Source organism: Phodopus roborovskii, unplaced genomic scaffold (genome assembly GCF_943737965.1).
Source record: "Phodopus roborovskii unplaced genomic scaffold, PHOROB, whole genome shotgun sequence".
Lineage (NCBI taxonomy): Eukaryota > Metazoa > Chordata > Mammalia > Rodentia > Cricetidae > Phodopus > Phodopus roborovskii.
In genome coordinates, this window is record NW_026126434.1 from 29,411,473 (window position 1) to 29,431,801 (window position 20,329).

The 20,329-nt window shown below is 47.9% G+C and overlaps 2 protein-coding genes, 1 long non-coding RNA gene and 1 pseudogene across 3 annotated transcripts; 2 read left to right on the forward strand and 2 right to left on the reverse strand.

Moving 5' to 3' along the window:
• Window positions 1-8,227, forward strand: LOC127224290 (butyrophilin-like protein 1). Its single transcript, XM_051187261.1, is given in 11 exon segments — window positions 1-79; window positions 1,984-2,057; window positions 2,059-2,341; window positions 3,167-3,448; window positions 3,551-3,751; window positions 4,223-4,243; window positions 4,318-4,344; window positions 4,519-4,545; window positions 6,404-6,430; window positions 7,189-7,384; window positions 7,386-8,227. Coding segments are annotated over 11 exon segments (1,536 nt in total). The 3' UTR covers window positions 7,705-8,227.
• Window positions 8,228-10,776: 2,549 nt separating this feature from the next.
• On the reverse strand, window positions 10,777-12,209 carry LOC127224292 (uncharacterized). Its single transcript, XR_007834693.1, has 2 exons — window positions 11,899-12,209; window positions 10,777-11,285 (listed from the first exon to the last, which is right to left on the reverse strand). It is a non-coding gene; the product is annotated as an uncharacterized LOC127224292 (long non-coding RNA).
• A 906-nt stretch (window positions 12,210-13,115) lies between these two features.
• On the reverse strand, window positions 13,116-15,706 carry LOC127224291 (H-2 class II histocompatibility antigen, E-S beta chain-like). Its single transcript, XM_051187262.1, has 3 exons — window positions 15,367-15,706; window positions 13,996-14,277; window positions 13,116-13,324 (listed from the first exon to the last, which is right to left on the reverse strand). Exons 1-3 carry the CDS (start codon window positions 15,689-15,691, stop codon window positions 13,131-13,133), a joined length of 801 nt encoding a protein of 266 aa, XP_051043219.1. The 5' UTR covers window positions 15,692-15,706; the 3' UTR covers window positions 13,116-13,130.
• A 2,785-nt stretch (window positions 15,707-18,491) lies between these two features.
• Window positions 18,492-19,782, forward strand: LOC127224293 (activating signal cointegrator 1 complex subunit 1-like; annotated as a pseudogene).
• Window positions 19,783-20,329: the final 547 nt, after the last annotated feature.

Here is a 20,329-nt window from a genome sequence, read left to right on the forward strand (position 1 = left end):
ATGAAGGGCTCTCCCACCTCCCCTCTAGCTGGCTGTCTCCTCCCTCTGCTCCTCCTTGCATCTACTGGAGTCTCAGGAGGTCAGTACTCTGCCTCCTGCTCTGTATTCATTGTCTTGTTTTTAATGACTTCTCTCAAGTAAATGCAGTCACTCAGCCAAGAAAATGTTCTCCCTGATCTTTTGGGTAGTTTTGTTTGGTTGTTGTTGTTATTGTTTTGTTTTGTTTTTATAAAACTCAGAACTGTGACATTTACCTAAACCTTCACTGAGTGTGAAGCCTGTTAATGACTCCTGTGTCTGTTGAGATAGCCTTCATGAGGTTCACAGGGTGTGTCAGTTCCCTCCTTGCTGTGGCCAGCTAACAGACGAGAAGTAGTTTAAAGGGGAGGTGGTTGGTTTGGCTTATGGCTTGAGAGTTTGGGCTACTGTGGCAGAGAAAGTGTGCATTGTGGGGTCCTGTGTGCATAGGAAAACAAAGAGTTTTTATTCACAATTCTTGGTTGTGACCTTGAATAAATCACTTATTCACTTATTCTCTCTGGGACACTGGCCCTTCCTTCATAAAGCAGAAGCATCCTCTAGATGAAGTTCCCAGACTCCAGAGAGAACTCAGAAAGGAGTTCATGTGAATGGCACAGTCAAGTATTATTTCCTGAATCTGATGTCAGGTGGTAAATATAAAAATCCAGATGAAACTCAGGGCTATACATTCTAGACAACTGGTTTACCATCAAACACATGCTAGAGAACTGGTCTAACATCAGACACTAATATCCACAAATGCTGATTCAAAATTCTGTAAATTTTGTGTAAAAACACTTGGGGGGGGTCTGTGTATTTGTATTTATAGATGTATGTATACATGTATGTGTATTTGTGTGTATGTGTATGCATATGTGTGAAGTTTATTATAGTATTGTTTATAGTAATAAGGTGGAAGAGTTATAAATGTTACCCATTAGAAGATTGACCAAAATGTTATAGATTATTAAAAATAGAGTATAGCTAACTATAAGCTCTAAAATAATTGGAAAATAATTGGAAGTCCTCCATTGCCAAAACCGATGCATGATTGCATTCATGTGAAACCATGATTCACCACAGCACTGTGGCTTCACCCAAAGTGAAACAGTCTTTCTCAATTGCACATATATGACATATGACATCAGTGTTAGGTGGATGAGAACACACATCCTCTGAGTCACAGAGGCACCACACAATTGGAAGCAATGTAGAACAGAAAAGAGCCTGCCCCCAGTCTAGCAATGATCACCAGAGCATCACTCTCTGTGATGACAGCCAGGGCTGCCAGCTCTAAATCCACACAAAGTTCCCCAGCACATCTGACTGCCGGAACTCTCCTCATCCCAGAGTGACCTCATTTTAGGTTTATAGGGCTCTATCTATCTATCTCTCTCTCTCTATCTATCTATCTATCTATCTATCTATCTATCTCTGTCTCTCCTGTTGTTTTTGTGATTTTTGCTATGTTGACATACATGAGGAATGCCCATTTCCTAAACCTTACAATGAGATAAGGCTGTGTATTTCAGTAGATTCTAAATACTGAAGAAATTGACATTTCTGAATAAGTGTTGATATTGTAAAAGTCCCAAGAACACACAAATACACATACATACATATATACACAGAGACAGATATTTATACACATTTATATAACTATTAAATTTTTATCTATTAAAATTTAATGCTTTTTTGAGAAAAAGTTTTTCTGTGTACCTCTGTCTTGGAACTCACTCTGTAGACCAGATTGACCTCAGACTCATAGAGATCCACCTGCCTCTGTCTCCTGAGTGCTGGGATTAAAGATGTGTGCCATCACCGTCCAGCTTAAATTTTTAATACTTTAAAAAAGTAATACAAAGAGAAATATGTTTAGTTCCCTAAATATGAAAAATCAGGATTGTTTGTTTGAAGTCTCATATCTCTAACTTGCTTCCATAATCTGTCCCTGGTCCCCAGAAGTGTCTTCGTTTGCTGTGAGGGGACCAGCTGAGCCCATCACGGTCCTTCTTGGGACTGATGCCTCCCTGCCCTGCGTGCAAGCTGTCTCCTGCACAGAGTGCATCCCACATGTACATCCGCTGGTACCGTGCCCAGCTCACCCCTGCTGTGCTGGTGTTCCATGATGGACAGGAGCAAGGAGATATGCAGATGCAGGAGTACCAAGGCAGAACCCAGATGGTGAGAGATGCCATCGCCATGGGAAATGTAGCTCTGCAGATACAACAGGTCCAGGCTTCTGATGATGGCTTGTATCACTGTCAAGTTACACATGGCTTCACCTCCCAAGAGGCTGTCATGGAGCTGCGTGTCATAGGTATGTGAGTTCGGCACAGGGTGTTGGTTGTGATGTAAGACAAAAAGCAAACTGTCTGTAACCCTCCTTACACCCAACCTCGAGCTGCCTGTAATCCTGGATGTGTTGATATATCTGTGGAATATCACTGCAGTGTCCAGTGAGAGTGAGATTGTCTGCCATCAGAGCTTAACATCACAGACTTAACATTTCTGAACCTAAGGGGGGTGTGTGTGTGTGTGTGTGTGTGTGTGTGTGTGTGTGTGTGTGTGTGTGTGTAGGCGCACATATGTGTATAATTTTGTATGTATGAAGGCAGAGGTCACCCTCAGGTCTCTTTCCACCTTGTTTTCTGAGGCAGGACTCTCACTGACCAACTCAGCTAGGCTGGTGGTCAGTAAGCCCAGTGCCCACCTGTTTCTGGTCCCTGAGCTGGTGCTACCACAACCAGGTTTTCATGTGGGTTTGGGAGGGTGAATTCAGGTCCTCATAGTTGCACAACAAGCACTCTGCTGACTAATGCATTTGTACAACCCTCTGAACCTGTTTCCATATCCTACAAGATCCCAGACAGTATATTTGGTAGTAACTCTGACATTAACGTTCAGTAAATCAAGACAGAAAATACAATTAGACCCATCTTCAAGTTTTAACTTTTCCTACAATGACCCCTAACCTCTCTGAGTCCAAGCACATGCAAGGACAGTGAGCTAAGATCAGAGTCTCAGGGCAGCCTCAGCTGACCTCTGAGTTCCAGGCTGCTCTTCAGTATAGTAAGGTCACCTTCCCTCTCACACTGTAGCCTCCAGGGACCACAAGCCTCAACCAGGAGTCTTCTCTCCTCAGGGTTAGGCTCTGTCCCTCTCGTTCACATGACAGGGCCTGAGAACAATGGGATACAAGTGTCCTGTTCCTCAAGTGGCTGGTTCCCAAAACCCAGGGTACAGTGGAGAAACAATGCTGGGAACACTCTACTGTCCTCCTTTGAGTCACAGACCCTAGACGGAGATGGGCTGTTCCACGTGGTAGCGTCTCTTTTGGTCACAGATAGAGCTGTGGGCAATGTGACCTGCTCCATCCAAAATCCCCTCCATGACCAGGAGAAAGTGAAGGCCATCTTCCTCCCAGGTTAGTGAGGACCAAACTCCCAGGCAGGAGAGGGGAAGGGGTGGGGGGACTGAAAGGAGCTGCCTCTGTCCATTTTCCGACTGTCTATATGCACCCTATCAGAGCCCTTCTTCCCCAGGACTTCTCCATGGAACGTAGCTCTATCATGCCTGTTCTCCACACTACTGATTCTGTTCAGTGGGATTAGCCTGGCTGGCTGGAAAGAGCACCTAGCCAAAAGGCGAGAGATGGAGAAAAAGTCAGAAGAACTGCTGGAAATGCTTCAGACGAAGAAGGAAGTGAAAACCGCACTGAAGAAAAGAGGTAAAGACGGAGACCACAGAGTAAGTCAGAGGGTTGTAGAAAGGCTGAGGAAATGGAAGGAGCTAGGGAGGCGCGTGGGGGGTGGGGGCGGGGGCGGGGGCGGGGGCGGGTGCCCCACAGAGCCATGGTCATTGCAGAGGACCAGAGGGCCAAGAGGAGTGGACCTAGGGCCTCTGAAGTGCTGCCTCAAAAACCACAGCCCATGCCTTCACACCCTGTTCTTCAAACCCATGTGCCCATACCCCACCCTTCCTCCAGAGGGTGCTGCTGTTTCTTTTCCTATGAATTGGTCAAGAGCCTGCTTGATAGGAAAACCTAAGACACTAAACTCCCAGGGCACCTTACCGGTGTACAGTGGCCATATGTGCATGTTCATCCCCTAAAGAAAAGCCAACCCTAATTCATTTAGCTTCCAGGCTTGGGGTCGCTGAGACCCAGCTTGATGGATTTTACATCTTCCCTTTCTTTCAGATGACCTCCAGGCTGAGCTGGGTGAGTGTGGTTTCTTAGCGTTTGTTTCTCTTTCCCGCCACTCCAAGCCACTCATGGAGTGTTATTTCTTTCAGATCAGCGGAAGGCACTGTACAGAGAAGGTAAGAAACCAGGTGCCCTGATGCCAACTCCCCCTCAGTACCCTTGTGGGGTGGGGATGAGGGGACTAAAATGTTTAAAGATGACTGCTATGGATAACCGAGAAGAAAGGGGGAAAGGGAGAAAGTGTGAGGCCCAGGTCAGTACTCAACTGTCTCGGGTACGTTTTATTGCAGATTGGAAGAAAGCCTTGCTGTACCCTGGTAAGTAACACCTGGGCATTGAATCTTGCTAACAACTCTAAAATAATGGGCATATGACCTGGAAACTTAAACACATGTATGATCACAAATGCATGCTTTAATGGCGGTCAATTTGCAAAGTAAGAGAAGAAAGAAAGAAAGGGAGGAAAGAAGGAAGGAAGGAAGGAAGGAAGGAAGGAAGGGAGGAAGGAAGGAAGGAAGGAAGGAAAGAAGGACTTTTTGGAGACAGGACTGCCCACTACCAAGGCTGGATCATATGCTGTGTAGCTAAGGCTGGGTGTGAGCTCCTAGGCCTCCTGCCTTTACCCCACAAATGCTAGGATTTCAGGTGTGCATCACCACGCCTGGCAAGTTGTGATCATTTGTGTTGAGGATTCCATAGCTAAGAAAAAAAGAAGAGATAACTATTTATTTATTGTGTGCATGTGTTTATGTGATAAGTGTATAAGTGTGTGTATATTCATGTGTGTGGGGTGTGTAAATGTGTGTGAGACTGTGTATAAGGTGTATGCATATGTGTGAGTGTGTGCATGTGATGTGTGTGAGTCTGTACATATGTGTGTGATGTGTGCATGAGGGTCCATGATGTTTGTATGACTAAGTGGTGTGTGATGTGTGAGAGTGAATGTGTGTGATGTGTACATGAGTGTATGCATATGTGCGAGTGACTATGTATGTGAGTGTGTGATGTGTGAGTGTGTGTACGTGTGGAAGTATTATGTAATGTGTGCCTGAGTGCGTATGATGTGTGTGACTGAATGTATTGTGGTGTGTGTGTGTGATGTGGAGTTCATAAACACACTAAGGTCATTCCTTGATCCCATCTATGCAATTTCCATACATCAAACACTGTGCCACACGTAGGTGGCACAGCTCTCATCTCTGACATTGTGGAAGTTGAAAGTCCCCAGAGAACATAAGCTAGAAGCCAGGCTGTTCCAGGCAGCCTGAGTGCTGGGAGGAGGTGACAGACAGGAGGACCTTCCAGGGTGACAGACAGCTCAGAAAGTAGCTTCTGCTGAGACTCTAACAATTTGTTCTGAGATGCCTCAGCAGCAATGGCTACTCTTGCAAAGAACCCGAGTTCAGTTCCCACAGCCTATATATTGTGGCTCACAGCTATATGTAACTCCTGTCCCAGGGGATCCAATGCCCTCTTCTGACCTCTGCCAGCACTGCACTCATGTAGTGTACATACATACATGCAGGCAAACCACTCAGACACACAAAAATTAAAAACCAGTATTGTTAAAAAAAAAAAAACAGAAACAAACAAACAAAAAAAAAACTTGCTGTGGTTCTGAAGAAGGGAGGGAAGCAGCTCTATCAGCCTGGTCAGCCATTCTCCTTCAGCAGGATGCGAGGATGAGCTGCATTTCCAGCCACTCTCCCTGTCCTGTCCTCATGGCTCTACACAGTAGATGTTAAATTTCTTTGTGGAGGGAGCTTCAGTAAGAGACCACAGTGCTGTGCCTGTTAAGAAATGAAAGTCCTCACCCCACCCCACCCAGCTGCGGACATATCTAACTTTTAAATAAAACCTGAGGCCCAACAGCTGCTGCATATGAGCAAGAGGAGCTTAGCACACACCCATGCCTACCCTCACCCCTACCCCATCCCATCCCCACCCCACCTCATCCTGACCCCACTGTCACCCGCACTCACCCCCACCCCCAGCACTGAGGCTCTAGGGAGTAGTCCGAGTCGGCACAGAGAGCCACCTGCCCTCGGGGGTTTCTGGACTTGAAAGTTGGAGGGACTTAGTGAGGAAGTGGGTGGGAGGAGAAAGCCCAGGTGGGGTGTCTCTTTTGAGTCCTTGGGTGCAGCTCCATCCTCTGTTTGCTCTGCTCTCTTCCAGACTGGAGGAAGGAACTGTTCCAGCTGGGTGAGTCCATTTGCTGTTTGCCTCAACCCTCTGAGTTGCTGTTGTTTTGTTCCTCGTTTTGGAGATCAGTGTCAAGCCTTGCACGTGCCAAGTGAACGGCTGAGCGCAGCAGCCTCCGGTTTGCCCTCTGCTGTTTTGTGTGGTCTTCCTAACAGACAGACACTGTTGTTCAGGCTGAGGGTCAGGAGGGGAGGAAAGGACCCTGCTGCGTGACCCTGCTGCCGGCCACTGCCAGGCTCAGCCACACTGGTTCTGTTCCCGGCTCCACACTCTGGCTCAGCGTTCTTGTCTGTGGCATCCACTGGGCTTGGAAAGCAGAACCATGGCTCCTTACTGAGGAGACACCTAACTAAGGAAACACTGTTCCAAGTGGCAAGGACACTCAGCTTCATTTTGTGAGGTCAGCTTGTGACCAGCCCTTCCACAATAGAGGAACAAGGCTCTGATTTATCCAGCCCTGGCTCACTCCATGCTCTCCCAAGACCCTACAGTAGCACAGATAAGATAGAATGAGATGTAGAGCTCAGAATGCACTGTGAGAGCACGTGACCCAACACCTCAGGAGTGTTGCCACACCAGCTGCCCACACCAGTTCCCTTAAGACTTCACCCATCCAGTAGCCTCCTACACACAGGGTTAACTTTGGACAGTTATTGGTAGAGAAACAATTGTGACTTAGTCCCCTCCTGCTTCCCCCTCCCCTTCCTCTTCCTCCTTACTCCCCTCTTCCTTCCCTCTCCCTCTTCCCCCTCCTCTTCCTCCTGTGACAATAAATCATGAAGTACCTCAACAGGATAAATCTGACCCAAAGACAGAAGAGAGCAGCAGAGAGGAGACAGCACATCCATCCCTCAGCAACCCACAAGTAGCCCACAACATCATCATGCTGTACCAAGAAGGCTTCATGCTGGAGAGATACTACTGGGAGGTGGATGTTGGGGACACTGAGGAATGGTGTTTATGAGCTGACCACTCAGGATGCACCATCCAGAGACTCACTGAAGAAATTCACAGTCCTGGAGAAGAAGGAAGATAAATACAGAGCTCTTATCTTCTGTTCCCAAACCATTTCTCTGGAAAAGCCTCTGCTGCTGGAGACTCGACCACTGAAGATTGCAGTCTTCTTGGATCAGGAGGACAATGACCTTTCTTTCTATAACATGACTGATGAGACCCACACCTTCTCCTTCACCCAGGCCAAGTTCTTGGGATCACTCTATCCTTACTTCACACGTAATCCCATGAACCTCTCACCACCACACACTCTCAAGTGATGTGCACAAAGAACTCAGTGGGCGGGTACTGCGGTGTGTCACCTGTAAACTCCAGGACTCTGGTCCTCCTGGGCAGGCACAGGGACCTCTGGCTGGGAGGCCTCTTACCTGAGACTCCATGAGCCTCTATGGCCAGTTTCTGGACATCAAGTTTCTGAGACTACTGGCAGAAAAGACAGTTCATGTTGTTCAAGTTGTTATGATTGTTAATAGTCTTCCTTTTTATATAAATCTGTTTAATCATTCCTAAGATAAATGGATCCATGGCTTCCTGAATCTGATAACACATTTGCTCCCTGCTTATACATTATTATTTTTATTATTTAGGACAACATAGGGCCATTCTCATGCAAGTGCATAATGTACTCTGGGCATATTCCCCCAGTGCTATTCTTGGTTTAATCTAACATACTATATACCAGCAATGTGCTGGTTAAGTCTTTGTCAATTTGACTCAAACAAGAGTCATCTGGGAAAAGGAATCCTCGGGTGAGGAACTGTCTCCATCAGACTGGCCTGTAGGTAAGTCTGTAAGACATTTTCTAGATTGATGTTTGATGTGTGAGACCTAGCCCATTCTAGATGGTTCCACCCTTGGGCAGGTGGTCCTGGCATATATAAGAAAGCAAATCGAGCAAGCCTTGAGGAACAAGCTGGTACTCTGGGGACCATGCTGAGGTCTAGTCTGGTGACCAGCATGCAGACCACCCAGGAGAACAGCCTGGGGACCAGCATGGGGCCTGTGTGTGGACCATCCTGGGGAGGATGGAAATGTGTTCAAATGAGAACGAAAATGGGAAAATTCCACATGAACTCTGTGCCATTCATTCCTCACTGTTGACATGCCTCACCCATGTGTGCGTTTAGAAGTTGCCTGTGGAAGGGCAGAGAATGGGACCTTCTGTCTGTTCAAGAAGATGATAGCTGTATGGTGAACACCTCTAGTCCACACAATAAAAAGTATATCTAGAGCAATTAATTCGAGCATCAATGTTTAATAAGGAAAGGAATGGAAAACTTAGGTCAAACAAAATGTACCAAGTACATCGTGGGCCATTAGAATTCAAATGGGAAAGGACTGGTTTCTTCTGGCGAAAAATTCAAATATTAGTTCTGCTAATGCACATGAATGTTCTTTTGAGAACTGGAGAGAAGAACTTGCTCACACTGGTGAGTCACTGTGTCCATCTCAGAGTGAGTCTGCTCCCCATGTTTGGGCTCAGCATCAGGTAAAGGAGAGCAGGGGACAGAGCTCATGTCCAAATGCCCCCTCCTCCTCCAGCCCTAGGCATCTGAGCCTGCAAAGGGCTCCTGCAATGAAAGACCAAACCAGAGACATCCTAGGGAAAAAGAACCATAAACAACACTATGTGAGAAGCTACCATCATGACCTGTGCAGATGGCTTACACCATCCACCTGGGAACGCCAACAAGCGGGAAGGTGACATAACTCAAAGGTCCTGACAGGCAGGAAGGGGAGACAAATGGCCTTGACCCCAGGTTAGCTACAGAAACAACCTTTGTGGGCACATGTGGTGCCAGAGAACACATATGGTGCCAGAGATAAATCTAATGGAACTCCCCACGTTTCTCTAGATCCCAGCCAATCAGCTTTAAACCTGTACCCTCATCCTATCCTGTGGTCTTTGTCTTTAAAAACCCCTTGCTTGTGAGGCTCAGGGCCTTTCTCCTGAAGCTGCTGTGTCAGTCTGTGGGGTGAGGTCCCTGCCTAGGTTTGAATAAAGAAACTTTGTGAATGCATTGGGGGGTGTCAGCTCTGAGTGGTGGTCTCTCTGGAGGTCTTGTGGACCTGGCATAACAGTATGCCATCAGGCTGAGTGTCTTGGAGATCAGACAGATGGTTTTCTTTGCAGTGACTATGACTCTGGATCCAAACACTCCCTGAAGCCATCTTATCTTAAGGGAGACATGTGACCACAGGGAACCTCAGATTTGCCCCCATGGAGCCACTGAGATTTTACTCCCTGGCCTGTGTGCTGGGTCAGCAGGCCTTTATCTCAGGGTAGTGATACTGGGAGATGGAGGTCAGGTGTGAAGCCAGGGACCTGGAGGTGTGTGTGCCTGTGACCAGGAGTGGGAAGACTAACATAAACTGCATCATGGCTTCTGGGCCACCATGATCTTTGAGGGTACATACTGGGCTGCCACGTCTCCTGAGCACCCTGCCAGTGTCTTCTTGGAGCATGAGAATGGGTGTGTCTCATTCAACATGACAGATAAAACTCACATTCATGGTTACTCAGGCCCCTTTGATGGGTCTCTGAGACCCAGGCTGTGGTCCAGTGACCCAAAGCCTTTGTCTGTCTGTCCAGCTCCTCACCCAGCACAACTCAGTGACACCCCTCACAGTGGGATTGTGTTACACCAGGAGACTTTTCTCCCCACATTGTACTGCACTTAAATATGCCTAAAATAAACTGCCCAGTGTCAGTCTATGGAAGCGTGAACCAGCACCAGCTACTGAGTCGTGCTGAACTGGACTCCTTCTTGTCTCATAGGAATCATTACTCTTCTGGCCAAGGTCTTTGCAGAGACCCCCACAATCCTGCATTATGGGGGAGCTTTTGATTGTACCAAGAGAAACAGGACACTAATGTGTCCAACAGAGAAAACAGGACCAGCACACCAGGCCACTGTGACGAGCACTGATGGAGGGAAGCTAAGGTGGTCTTTCCTGAGAATTACATACTCACAGCCCAGGAACACAGGAGATTACATCAAAACTACATTCATATCATTCTCATAGTTTATAACTGACAAGCAATTGTTTTTAGGAGTTAAACTTTTCATTTTGTATAGAATATTGTTTGCAGTGCCCACAGCAGCCAGAAGGGCACTGCAGCCCTGAGCTGGAATTACAGACAGTTGTGAGCCACCATGTGAGTACTGGGAATTGAACCAGGATACTCTGGAAGAGCAGCCAGTGATCTTAACCACTGACCCAGCCCTCTGGCCCCCATGCTTCTTTTGTAAGATAACTGGACTAAGACACATGCCTGAACTGAAACCTCTATATTGCTTTTGTAAATTATGAATGTCAAAAGCAGGCTGTTTTAAATTGACCATTTTTTTATTTCCTTCAATATTAACTTAAGATAATCTTCATTCAGGTAAAACAGTGCAACAGTTGTCTCCAAACCATGGGTTGTCTAGTCTGAACTCCCCCACTGAAGGCAAAGCAGAGCCAAACTCTCCACTTCTGCTGAGTGTGAGGAGGCAGAGTAGAGACTGGGTCCCTGAGGGAGAGCAGTCGCATTGGTTTCTGGGAACCAGGATCAGTCTGCACAGACCCTTGCTATAGACCCTGAAATTGAGTCATGAACCCACAGGACTGTTTTCACAGGAAGTAAGGGATAGCGTTCTTGTTGCTCTCCATACTGGGTTCAAAGCAAGCAGCTTCCTCTGGCTGCCTTGGAGTCGGTACAGATCAGCTACTTCAGATGGGTGACTATGGGAATCACCAGACAGAGCCCAGAGCTGCCCTGGGACAGGATGCAGGAATACAGAGTGGGAAGGTCTGTGTGGCTGGCTGTATGGCTGCAGCAGGGCAGTTACAGGGTCTGGGTAACAGACAGGGAGGGGAGGAGGGAAACACCCGGTGAGCACAGTCAGGACAGAGGATGAGGAGTCTGGGTGTGGCTACCTGGGCTGCTGGACCAGCACTGTGGAAGACCTCTGTGTTGTCAGCCTATGATCTCTGTGCCGCCACAAGGTACCGCCTGGACAAGGTCCAGGACAAGGACTCTCTCTCTGGCTATGTTGAGAAACACAAGCCTACCTTGTTTCCCTTCCCTGCGACTCACAGCAAACATGTCTTGGTTTTCATTTCCCTTTAGGCTCGGTGAGGTGCCTGAGAACCCTGGTGCTCTGGGGAGATGGCAGCAGGCACACAGGGACGTAACCTGCCTTCTGTTAAAGAAGTGTTTATGTGTTCCCTCTTCTCACACAGCCTCTCACGGATTCCCTTCTTATGTGCATAAATGTCTGTGTTTGATATGATTATATGTTGGCTTTTAAAATTCAAATACACCTTTTAGTCTTTCCTCAGAGACAGATCTGCTTTTCCTGCAATGTGGGGCTGGGGTTGATGGGCACCAGACAGAAACACCAGGGGAATTATAGACCCAGGGCCCGGCCAGGCGGTTTGCAATGAGCCTTGTTCCCTGCACTTACCGAAGGCCTGTGCTCTGAAGCAGGGTTGACTTGGAGCGGGAGTTCTCTCTGCCCATTGCCATGTTCTCAGGAGAGCCTGAGGGGGTGAGACAAGCCACTGCAGAGTTAGGTCTGGAAACACCTGTGTCCCTGTGCTCTGCAGGGCTCCTGAGCTGAGTGGAGCTGACAAGACTGGAGGAAGGAGCATCCCCGTCTCCATGTTTGGTACCAGTCCCTCCATTGGCAGAGCTTCCCAGGACCTGGCTCCTCCTGGCTCTGGACCCTTCAGACCCGTGCTCCCTGGTGGCTGGCTGGGCCCCTGCCTGGGCCTGGCAACACCACACAGAACTCCCTCCCCTCCCCTCCCCTGTCCTTCTCCTTCTTGTCCCCTGCACTTTGTCTGAGCTTCTGAGTCAGGCTGTTGTCATAATGCTGCCTTACATTTTTGTCAAATAAACAAATAATGAAAGTCACCTGCTTCATTGAGTTTCAGGAATACAAAATAGCAAAGAGAAAGGAACGGCCCAGGGTAAGTCACTGCAGGGCAGGTGACATACAAGAAATAAATTCAGCGGTCTACATTACTTGTGAATTTTACTATTTTTGATGGCATGAATGTGGAGACCAGGAGAGAACTTCAGTGTCCTCCCAAGGAACACTGTTCATCCGGTTTAAGACAGGGTTTCCCATTGCTCTAGATCTCACAGACTAAGCTAGACTGGTGGTCCAGGGAGCTCCAGGGATATGTCTCAACCTCCACAGAACTGGGGTTCTGTTGTGCCCAGACTCTGAACCCCCAAAACCACCAAGAGACCAGATCCAGTGCAAAAGCAGAGTCTTTTTAATGCTATGAGTTAACTCTGGTTCTCCGTCCATCCAATACAGCGAGTGGAGTAGGAGGGACCCCAAGCAAGCTGTGGGGCAGACTGTCCTAGAAAAGAGAATAAAATATGCACTTAAGTGCATGGAGGAGGATCTATCTCCAGACACATGTCCCCAGACTCTGAGATGTCACCCTCGATTCCCCTGGCACCACAGCCCACAGCACTGAGGCCAGAGCAGACTGTGGACAGAGAGGGGGGCTGAGGAAGCCTCAGGCTCACTCCAGCCCACTGGTTCTTCCTTCTCTCTTCCTCTGTTCCCAGTTCTCAAGGCAGAGTCACCTCAGCTTTCCCTGTCTCTAATGTTATCACTCCTTGGGGTTCAATCCAGTAACTCAGACTGTTGGGTTCAGAGTCCACTGAAATCTGAGGTCACACACCCAGTGACATCCAAGAACAAAGCATGGGTCTTGCCTCAAATGCAATGGGGTCTTGGCCACCACCAGGCTCCTTACCTTTCTGGTTCCTGAAGTAGATGAACAGCCCCAGCCCGAGGAAGATGAGACCCAGCACGAAGCCCCCGATTCCACTCAGCATCTTGTTCTGTGCAGATGTGGACTGGGCCCCTGAGAAAAGAAGCCAGGTGTGCAGGTTTTCACCCAAACCCCGCTTCCCCTTGGGACCTTGAGACTCAGAGCTTAGAGACTGGGGAAGAACCCTGTTCTGAAGGAGCAGGAATTGAACACCCCTACTGATGCTGGAAAGCAATCAAACAGCATGAAGAGATTTCATATGGCCCCCTGAGCTGATCTGACAGGAAGCCTCTGAGCTCTGAGGCTGCACCATCCTGAAGGTGACAGAGGTAAGCAAAGGCAGAGCCGAGACTGGATGTCCCTGAGGTCAGCCATGACCCTCACTGCTCCTTGTCCATCATCTCATGAGCAGCAGCAGAAACACAACCCAGCCAGAGAGAAGAGGCTGCAGCCAGGAAAAAGCTGGTTCCTGGGCTGTGGTGTCACTGGAGAGCTTAGAAAAGTGTGTGGTGGTGTAACTGCTTCCCAGGGGGCCAAGGTGCTTGTAGAAGATCACACAGCTAACCCTGTGATCCAGGCTGAAGGAGGGAACAGCACAGACCAGTGGAAACAGTGTGTGGGCAGAGAGAGTTGACAGGCAGGAGTAAGCCACGCCCCCTCCCTGGTAGGCGGGGATTCACAGGGTCAGAAAAATTGACAGGCAGAGGCAAGCCACGCCCATCCCTGGTGGGCAGGGACTCCCAGGGTCAGGGCTTCCCACTCACTCCACTCCACTGTGACAGGGTTGGTCAGGCTGGGATGCTCCACCTGGCAGGTGTACACCTCTCCACTCTGAGGAACCATCTCCAACATCACCAGGGTCTGGAAGGTCCAGTCTCCATTCCGGATCAGGCCCGTGGACACGACCCCAGCCTTCTCCTCCTGGTCATTCCGGAACCATCTGACTGCAATGTTCCCTGGGTAGAAGCCACTCACAGAGCAGACCAGGAGGTTGTGGTGCTCCAGGGGCCGAGTCTTTGTCGGGTACACACTCACCTGGGGCTCAGCTAGAGGAGAAAGGGAGGTGAGAATAAGTCCTGAGGGCGGAGCTGTCCTCTCAGCTCAGCTGCCTGTCTGCCTTTATCCACCCAGACTGAAGTCCAGACAGACCTCCTAAACCTTCCTATAATGTTAATCCTGAGGGCAGGGCCCAAGGGATCTGAGGAACTCTACGGTTTTATTTTAGACCTCAAACATGTTTTCATTATTGAGTTAAAATATTTACAATTAGAAAATATTAATCAAAACCAGGTGATGCAGGACAATGCTCTTGTTTACTGTAAAGATTTATCACTCCTATTGATTTAATAAAAAGCTGGTTGACCAGTAGCCAGTTAGGAAGTACAGGTAGGGCTACCAGACTAAGTAAACTCACAAAATAGGTTTCAATGTAACATTTTACTAATTTAAAAGACCTTGCTTTGTAATGACTGCTCTCATTAACCAACCATTGGTGTCTCGTGGTATGAAAATAAAAGGTTTGAAGTTTAAGTGAGACATGAGGATCTAAGAAAGTAATTTAAGGTGTATAAATGCAAGTTGTAAAGGTCTAAGGAACCTTTAGAAAAATAAGAGATGTTTCAGATTCCCTTCCCGCTCTATGCTATTGTTAATATAAAGACTTCAAAAGTTCAGAGTTTTATTCCCAGCACTCTGGAAGCAGAGGCAGGTGGCTCTCTGAGCTTGAGGCCAACCTGATCTACAGAGAGAATTCCAGGACAGCCAGGGCTATGAAGACAAACCGTGTCAAAAAAAAAAAAAAAAAAAAAAAACCAACTAGAAAAAGTTCAGAATTTTAGCATTAATCAATGGAGTTCTGATAAGTTATTAATCTAGTCTACTAAAGTATTGCTAATGTCATCATGGTCACAAGCTCAATGTTTTAAATTCCCTTGGTTGTTTTCTATATAGACTTAAAAGTACTTCTCATGCTGAAAACAGCTGTCCTATCTATATCTATCTAAATAAGTGTGTGAGACCTCTCTCCTCCTCCCTCCCCTTCTCGCTCTGCCTTGTCCTTCTCCCTCCCCCTACCCCTCTGTTCTCCCTCTCCCCCTCTCTCTGTTCTCTCCCTCCCTCCCCTCCCCCTTCCTCACCTCTCTGCAGCACAGTTAATAGCCCCACAATGGCATAGTTGAATCTGCAGAATGTGTCCACCTTGGCCCGCTTCTGCTCCAGGAAGCCTTTCTGGCTGTTCCAGTACTTGGCTTGAATCTTTCCCAGCTCCGTCACTGCTTGGTACTTGCCCACACTGCTGTCAAATCGCAAGTGTTCCTCCTGGTTGTAGACATGTTGCTGCAAGTACCTTACCCGCTCGGTCCCATTGAAGAAATGGCATTCGCTTTTGATTTGTTGCAAGAAACGTGCTGCAGAAACAGCAGTGTCACCTGCCCAAATGGTTCTCTCTCGGGGACCAGACATCTCAAATCCATAAGTCCCTCTTCAGGTATGCAAACCAGCAGGGCAGGAATGTCCTGGACCACCTCTGCCTACTCTGCTCTCCTCTCTCTCTCTCTCTCTCTCTCTCTCTCTCTCTCTCTCTCTCTCTCTCTCTCTCTCTCCAGAAGCCATAAAAGAAAAGGACCAAAATTCTGGGAAAACATACCTTCACTTCCAGAAAAAGCACAAATACGCCACCCTTTTATTAGCCCTATGACCTCCAGATCCCAAAAGGGTGGAGAAGTTGATTAGCCAATTCCATCTCCCACCTCTCCCACTCTTGGCCAAGAAAACATCTCTGCTGAGATGGCTCAATGGTAAAGTACTGGTCTTGCAAGCCTGAGAATCTGAGTTTGATCCCTGGAGCCCACACCTGTAACTCTGTGATGGGGACACAGATGAGGAGCCAGGAGTCTCACAGGCTGCTAGCCTAGCCTACTTTGCTTGGTGAGCTCCAGACCTATCAAAGGTCTTGTCACAAAAATTAAGACCTTCTGAAGAATCCCTGTCCCCAGATGCTCAAGCATCACTACCAGTCCCTTCTGGTTGGCCACAGCAGGGTTGCTCTGTCTTGTTTTAAGCCCCTGAAGCATTGTTCTTTTCTGGATAGCAACAACACTTCCAGTCTCCCTAAGCATCAGGGGACCTCCCCTCACTTCTGCAACTTAAAATTCTGAAAGTGGGAGACCAAAGGGACACGGTCAAGAAACTATCCCAGAATGAGAAAAGTCAGGAGAGAAGGGTGGGGCTCTGCTAACAGGAGCGGGTTGGGAGACTTGAGTGATGGAGGAACCAGGGAAGCTCTCTAAGGGGTGACAGTTGAGTGCCAAGGATGGTTAAGTTAGTCTCAGACAGGAAAGATGGTAACTGCAAGTATTTAGGGAGGTGACACCATGTGTAAAAACTTGAGAGAGTCCACGAACTTACTCAAGAGAACAGAACAATGGATCTCAGAATGTTTTAAAATCAGAAGCAGAGTTCATTTGTCAAATCTGACCTGAGGGGAGGGGAGGGACAATCCTCTTCCATGGTCCCAGGCCAGAGAATGTAGGAGAAAAATTAAAATACGGATATATGAAAATGAAAACAAAATGGGCTCTAACCCTCCCCTCACAGCTCACTGAGCCCATGTCTCTGTGGCTGCCTTGGCTGTCCTGCACTCCCAGGGAGAAAGGCAACTAATCCACCTCCCAGCAGAACCCCACATGGGAAGCTCCACTTTCTACTTAAAACAACAGAAACACACACACACAAAATGGCATACAAACAAATATATGCAGTTACATTTTTAAAAAGAAACCTCTTTGTCTAGCCTGACTCAACACAATGAAGACGACAAGCTCTGTGCCAAGCAGTTAATTTAACAACATGATTTATCAATCCTCTCCAGGCTCTGGGGGAATATGACACAAGGCTAGAGATGTTAGTGGAAGAAACTGAAAGGCAATGGCTGATATGGGGGGGGGGTGCCCTCACACACAGATCTGAAAGTACACTAACATCTAGGCTCCTATTTGGGGAAATAGGTTGGATTTCATGTGAGGAAAATATCAGTAGATTTGAGGGACTTGACCTGGAAGTGAGGAAGTCAGTCCCTTCCTTCCCCCACCCCCAGCAGCTCGGCCCTAAGGAGTGCACTTACGTCGGGGGGTCCCTAACCAAAGCCACCAGAGGGCTCAGTGCCATCAGGATCAGGACCACAGCTGCCACACAGGGGCCTCTGGGGAGCCACAGACCCATCATAGAAGAGGAGAGGATGGTGGTCTCACACCCTGGAAACTATATCCCCTTTCCATCTACACCCAGGTCAGTAGAACCAGGGGATTCACTGCTTTGGTGCTGTGTTGAGTAAGGTCAGTGCGGGGAGCCAATCAGCATCAGATGTGAGCAGCATCATCAGTTGCTAGTTAGAAATTAAGTATGAGGGTCCTCTTTGAAACCAGCAGTTTCTTTTTTATTTAGTGTTTTTAAAGCTTGATCCAGTTGCAGCTGAGACATTAATCAGGCCACAGTGCTGAGCCAGCTCTGCCATGTCCTGTCATACATTCATCAACACAGTGCTCAGCCAGCTCTGAGCACTGGGGGTGCGTTCACCTCCTCCACAGGGCCTTTGGAACAACTGTGCTTGAAGCTTGTGGGAGCAAAGGGGGTGACTGAAGGTGACTATGAGCCAGGTGCCTTAACCTGGCACTTACTGCCCCTCAGCTTAATGATGAAGATGTCAAAGGTGATGCAAGTGTGTCCACTTCAGGTGAAGTCGCCACTGTCTCTCACATTTTCTAGAGCTGGAGTAGGCTGTGGTGCTGTGGACATCTCCAGGAGCAGCTTCCCCTGGTAACTGGTGATGTGGCAGAATGCCAGCTCTTGATTGGACAGTGGACTCTGCACTTCTTCAGTTAGGGAAATGTCTGACAAGCTAAAGGAAGTTGAAGGGGAGCGTGGTACAGTCCTGACCCAGGGAGGGGGGATGGAGGAGGGTGGGGGAGTAGAGGGGTGGTGTTTCCAGCCCAGCCCCTGAACTGTTACTGACTCCAGAAACTCAGTCAAGGGTTCTGTGGCTATCCGCAGCCCAGTCCTCAAGGGAGATACTCAAAGCAGAGGCTAGGTGTATGCTGAGTTCTTGTTGGGACCTCTGGCTCCCCAATAACTGATGCAGAGACTTACTTTTATAAAGCTTGTTACTAACTAGCTCTTATAACTTAAATTAAGTCATATTTCTTGGGGAGTCTCCAGGGTCTCTTTCCACCCTCTCTGTTAGTCCTAGCAGAACTTTACCAGAATATCATTTGGAGAAAGTGTCATGGATGTTCTATGCCCACAGCTTATAACAATCAATGGACGGAATTATAGGAAGAATCCCATTCAGGAAAAAAATTATCCACATGAAGGAGATGAAGGTTTCTATCAAGACTCCATGGAATATTCTGATGAGCCCTGTGATGCCTACGAGGTGGAGCAAACCCCTCAAGGGTTCCAGGCCATTGTCAGGGCCCCCAACCTGCTCTACGAGTACATAGTTGGAAAGAAAGGGGATACTGAGAAGAAAATAGAAATGGAGGCTAAAACACCTATTAGCATTCCTAACCCTGGACAAGAAGGAGAAATTGTGATCACTGGTCAGCATTGAAATGGTGTAATTCCAGCCCGAACACGGATTGATGTCCTTCTGGTCACCTTTAGAAGGAAGCAGCCCTTCACTCACTTCCTGGCCTTTTTCCTCAATGAAGTTGAAGTTCAGGAAAGATTTTTGAAGTCCCAGGGGGAAGTGCTGGAGAAGTGCTCCACAGACCATGGTGTTGACAGCTCCATTTTTCAGAATCTCAAAAAGCTTCACCTAACTATTGGGATGTTGGTGCTTTTAAGCAAACAAGAGATTCAGCAGATGTGAGAGATCCTGCAGGAATTCATTAATGACATTTCTGGTGGCAAACCCCTGGAAGCAGAGATGGCAGGGATTGAGTACATGAATGACGATCCTAGTATGGTAGATGTTCTTTATGCCAAAGTCCACATGGAAGATGGCTCCAACAGGCTGCAGGAACTAGTTGACTGAGTGCTGGAGAGCTTTCAGTGAAAAAGTGGAACAGTGTGAAATTGCATGCCACGGTCATGAACACACTCTTCAGGCATGACCCCAATGCTGATGGCAGGTGCAATCTCTACACAGCAGATGGCAAATATATCTTCAAGGAAAGAGGGTCATTTGATGGCCAGAACTTCTACTTTGGTTCACTAAAGCTAGATTCCATTCACATCTCCCAGAGGTTCACAGTGGACAGCTTTGGAAACTATGCCTCCTGTGAACAGGTGGACTTCTCCTGAAGTGGAAGAACAGCAGAGAACCGTGACTGACTACAGCATCAGGAGCCAGGAAAGTCAGGCCTCCAGCTGACTGGCAGAGGAGGGAGCTCCAGCCCACACCCCTCCTTCCTGGTCCTCACTCTTCCTTCTCATCCCTTTCTTTCTTGTTCTTCATTCTGTACCCTCATGACCCCTCCTTTCTGTGAAGTCTGTTCCTGAGCTCTGTGTTAAGATCACTGTGCTGTGGAGATTGGCTTCTCTGTGAGATGGGACAGACCTTGGCTTCTCTGTGAGATGGGACAGACCATCTGCAAATAAATTAGATTTTCAAGTTAAAAAAAAAAAAAAAGAAGCATATTTCTTATCTATGTACTACCACGTGGCTCAGTATCTTTTCTCAGTACAGCAAATTCATCTTGTTACTCTCAGTGTCTCCTAGAGACTCTGCCTTTCTTCATCCCTGTCCACAAGTCCCTTCTAACCTCTTCCTGCCTAACTATCGGTCACTAGCTCTTTATTAAAGCAAGAAGAGCATCTTCACAGTCTACAACAAAACTATTCCATAACATCTGGGTACCCTGGGTGGAAGAGGGTGGGGCCCTGGAAGTGTGGAGTGTGTGGCAGAGCTGGATCCAGACTGAAGCTGACCTCTGACCTGGTGTGCCACCTTGGGAGATGTGTTCATCTCTGCATGTGCCAGCTGGAGGCGGGGCTCCTCTTCCTGATGCCTTTGACTCAGTTTACCTGGCTTTATATCCTTTAGCACAGCACACTAAGATCAGATGCAGAGCTACTGTGGATGCTCAGGGAGGGATCTGG

What these genes read in the sequence shown, in the direction of transcription:
- LOC127224291 (XM_051187262.1), bottom strand. Translation starts at nt 15,691, where the DNA reads ATGTCTGGTCCCCGAGAGAGAACCATTTGGGCAGGTGACACTGCTGTT. An exon ending in ATTAACTGTGCTGCAGAGAG is followed by an intron (nt 14,278 to 15,366) that starts GTGAGGAAGGGG and finishes TTTCTCCTCTAG; the next exon opens with CTGAGCCCCAGGTGAGTGTG. An exon ending in CCCTGTCACAGTGGAGTGGA is followed by an intron (nt 13,325 to 13,995) that starts GTGAGTGGGAAG and finishes TTCTTTTCTCAG; the next exon opens with GGGCCCAGTCCACATCTGCA.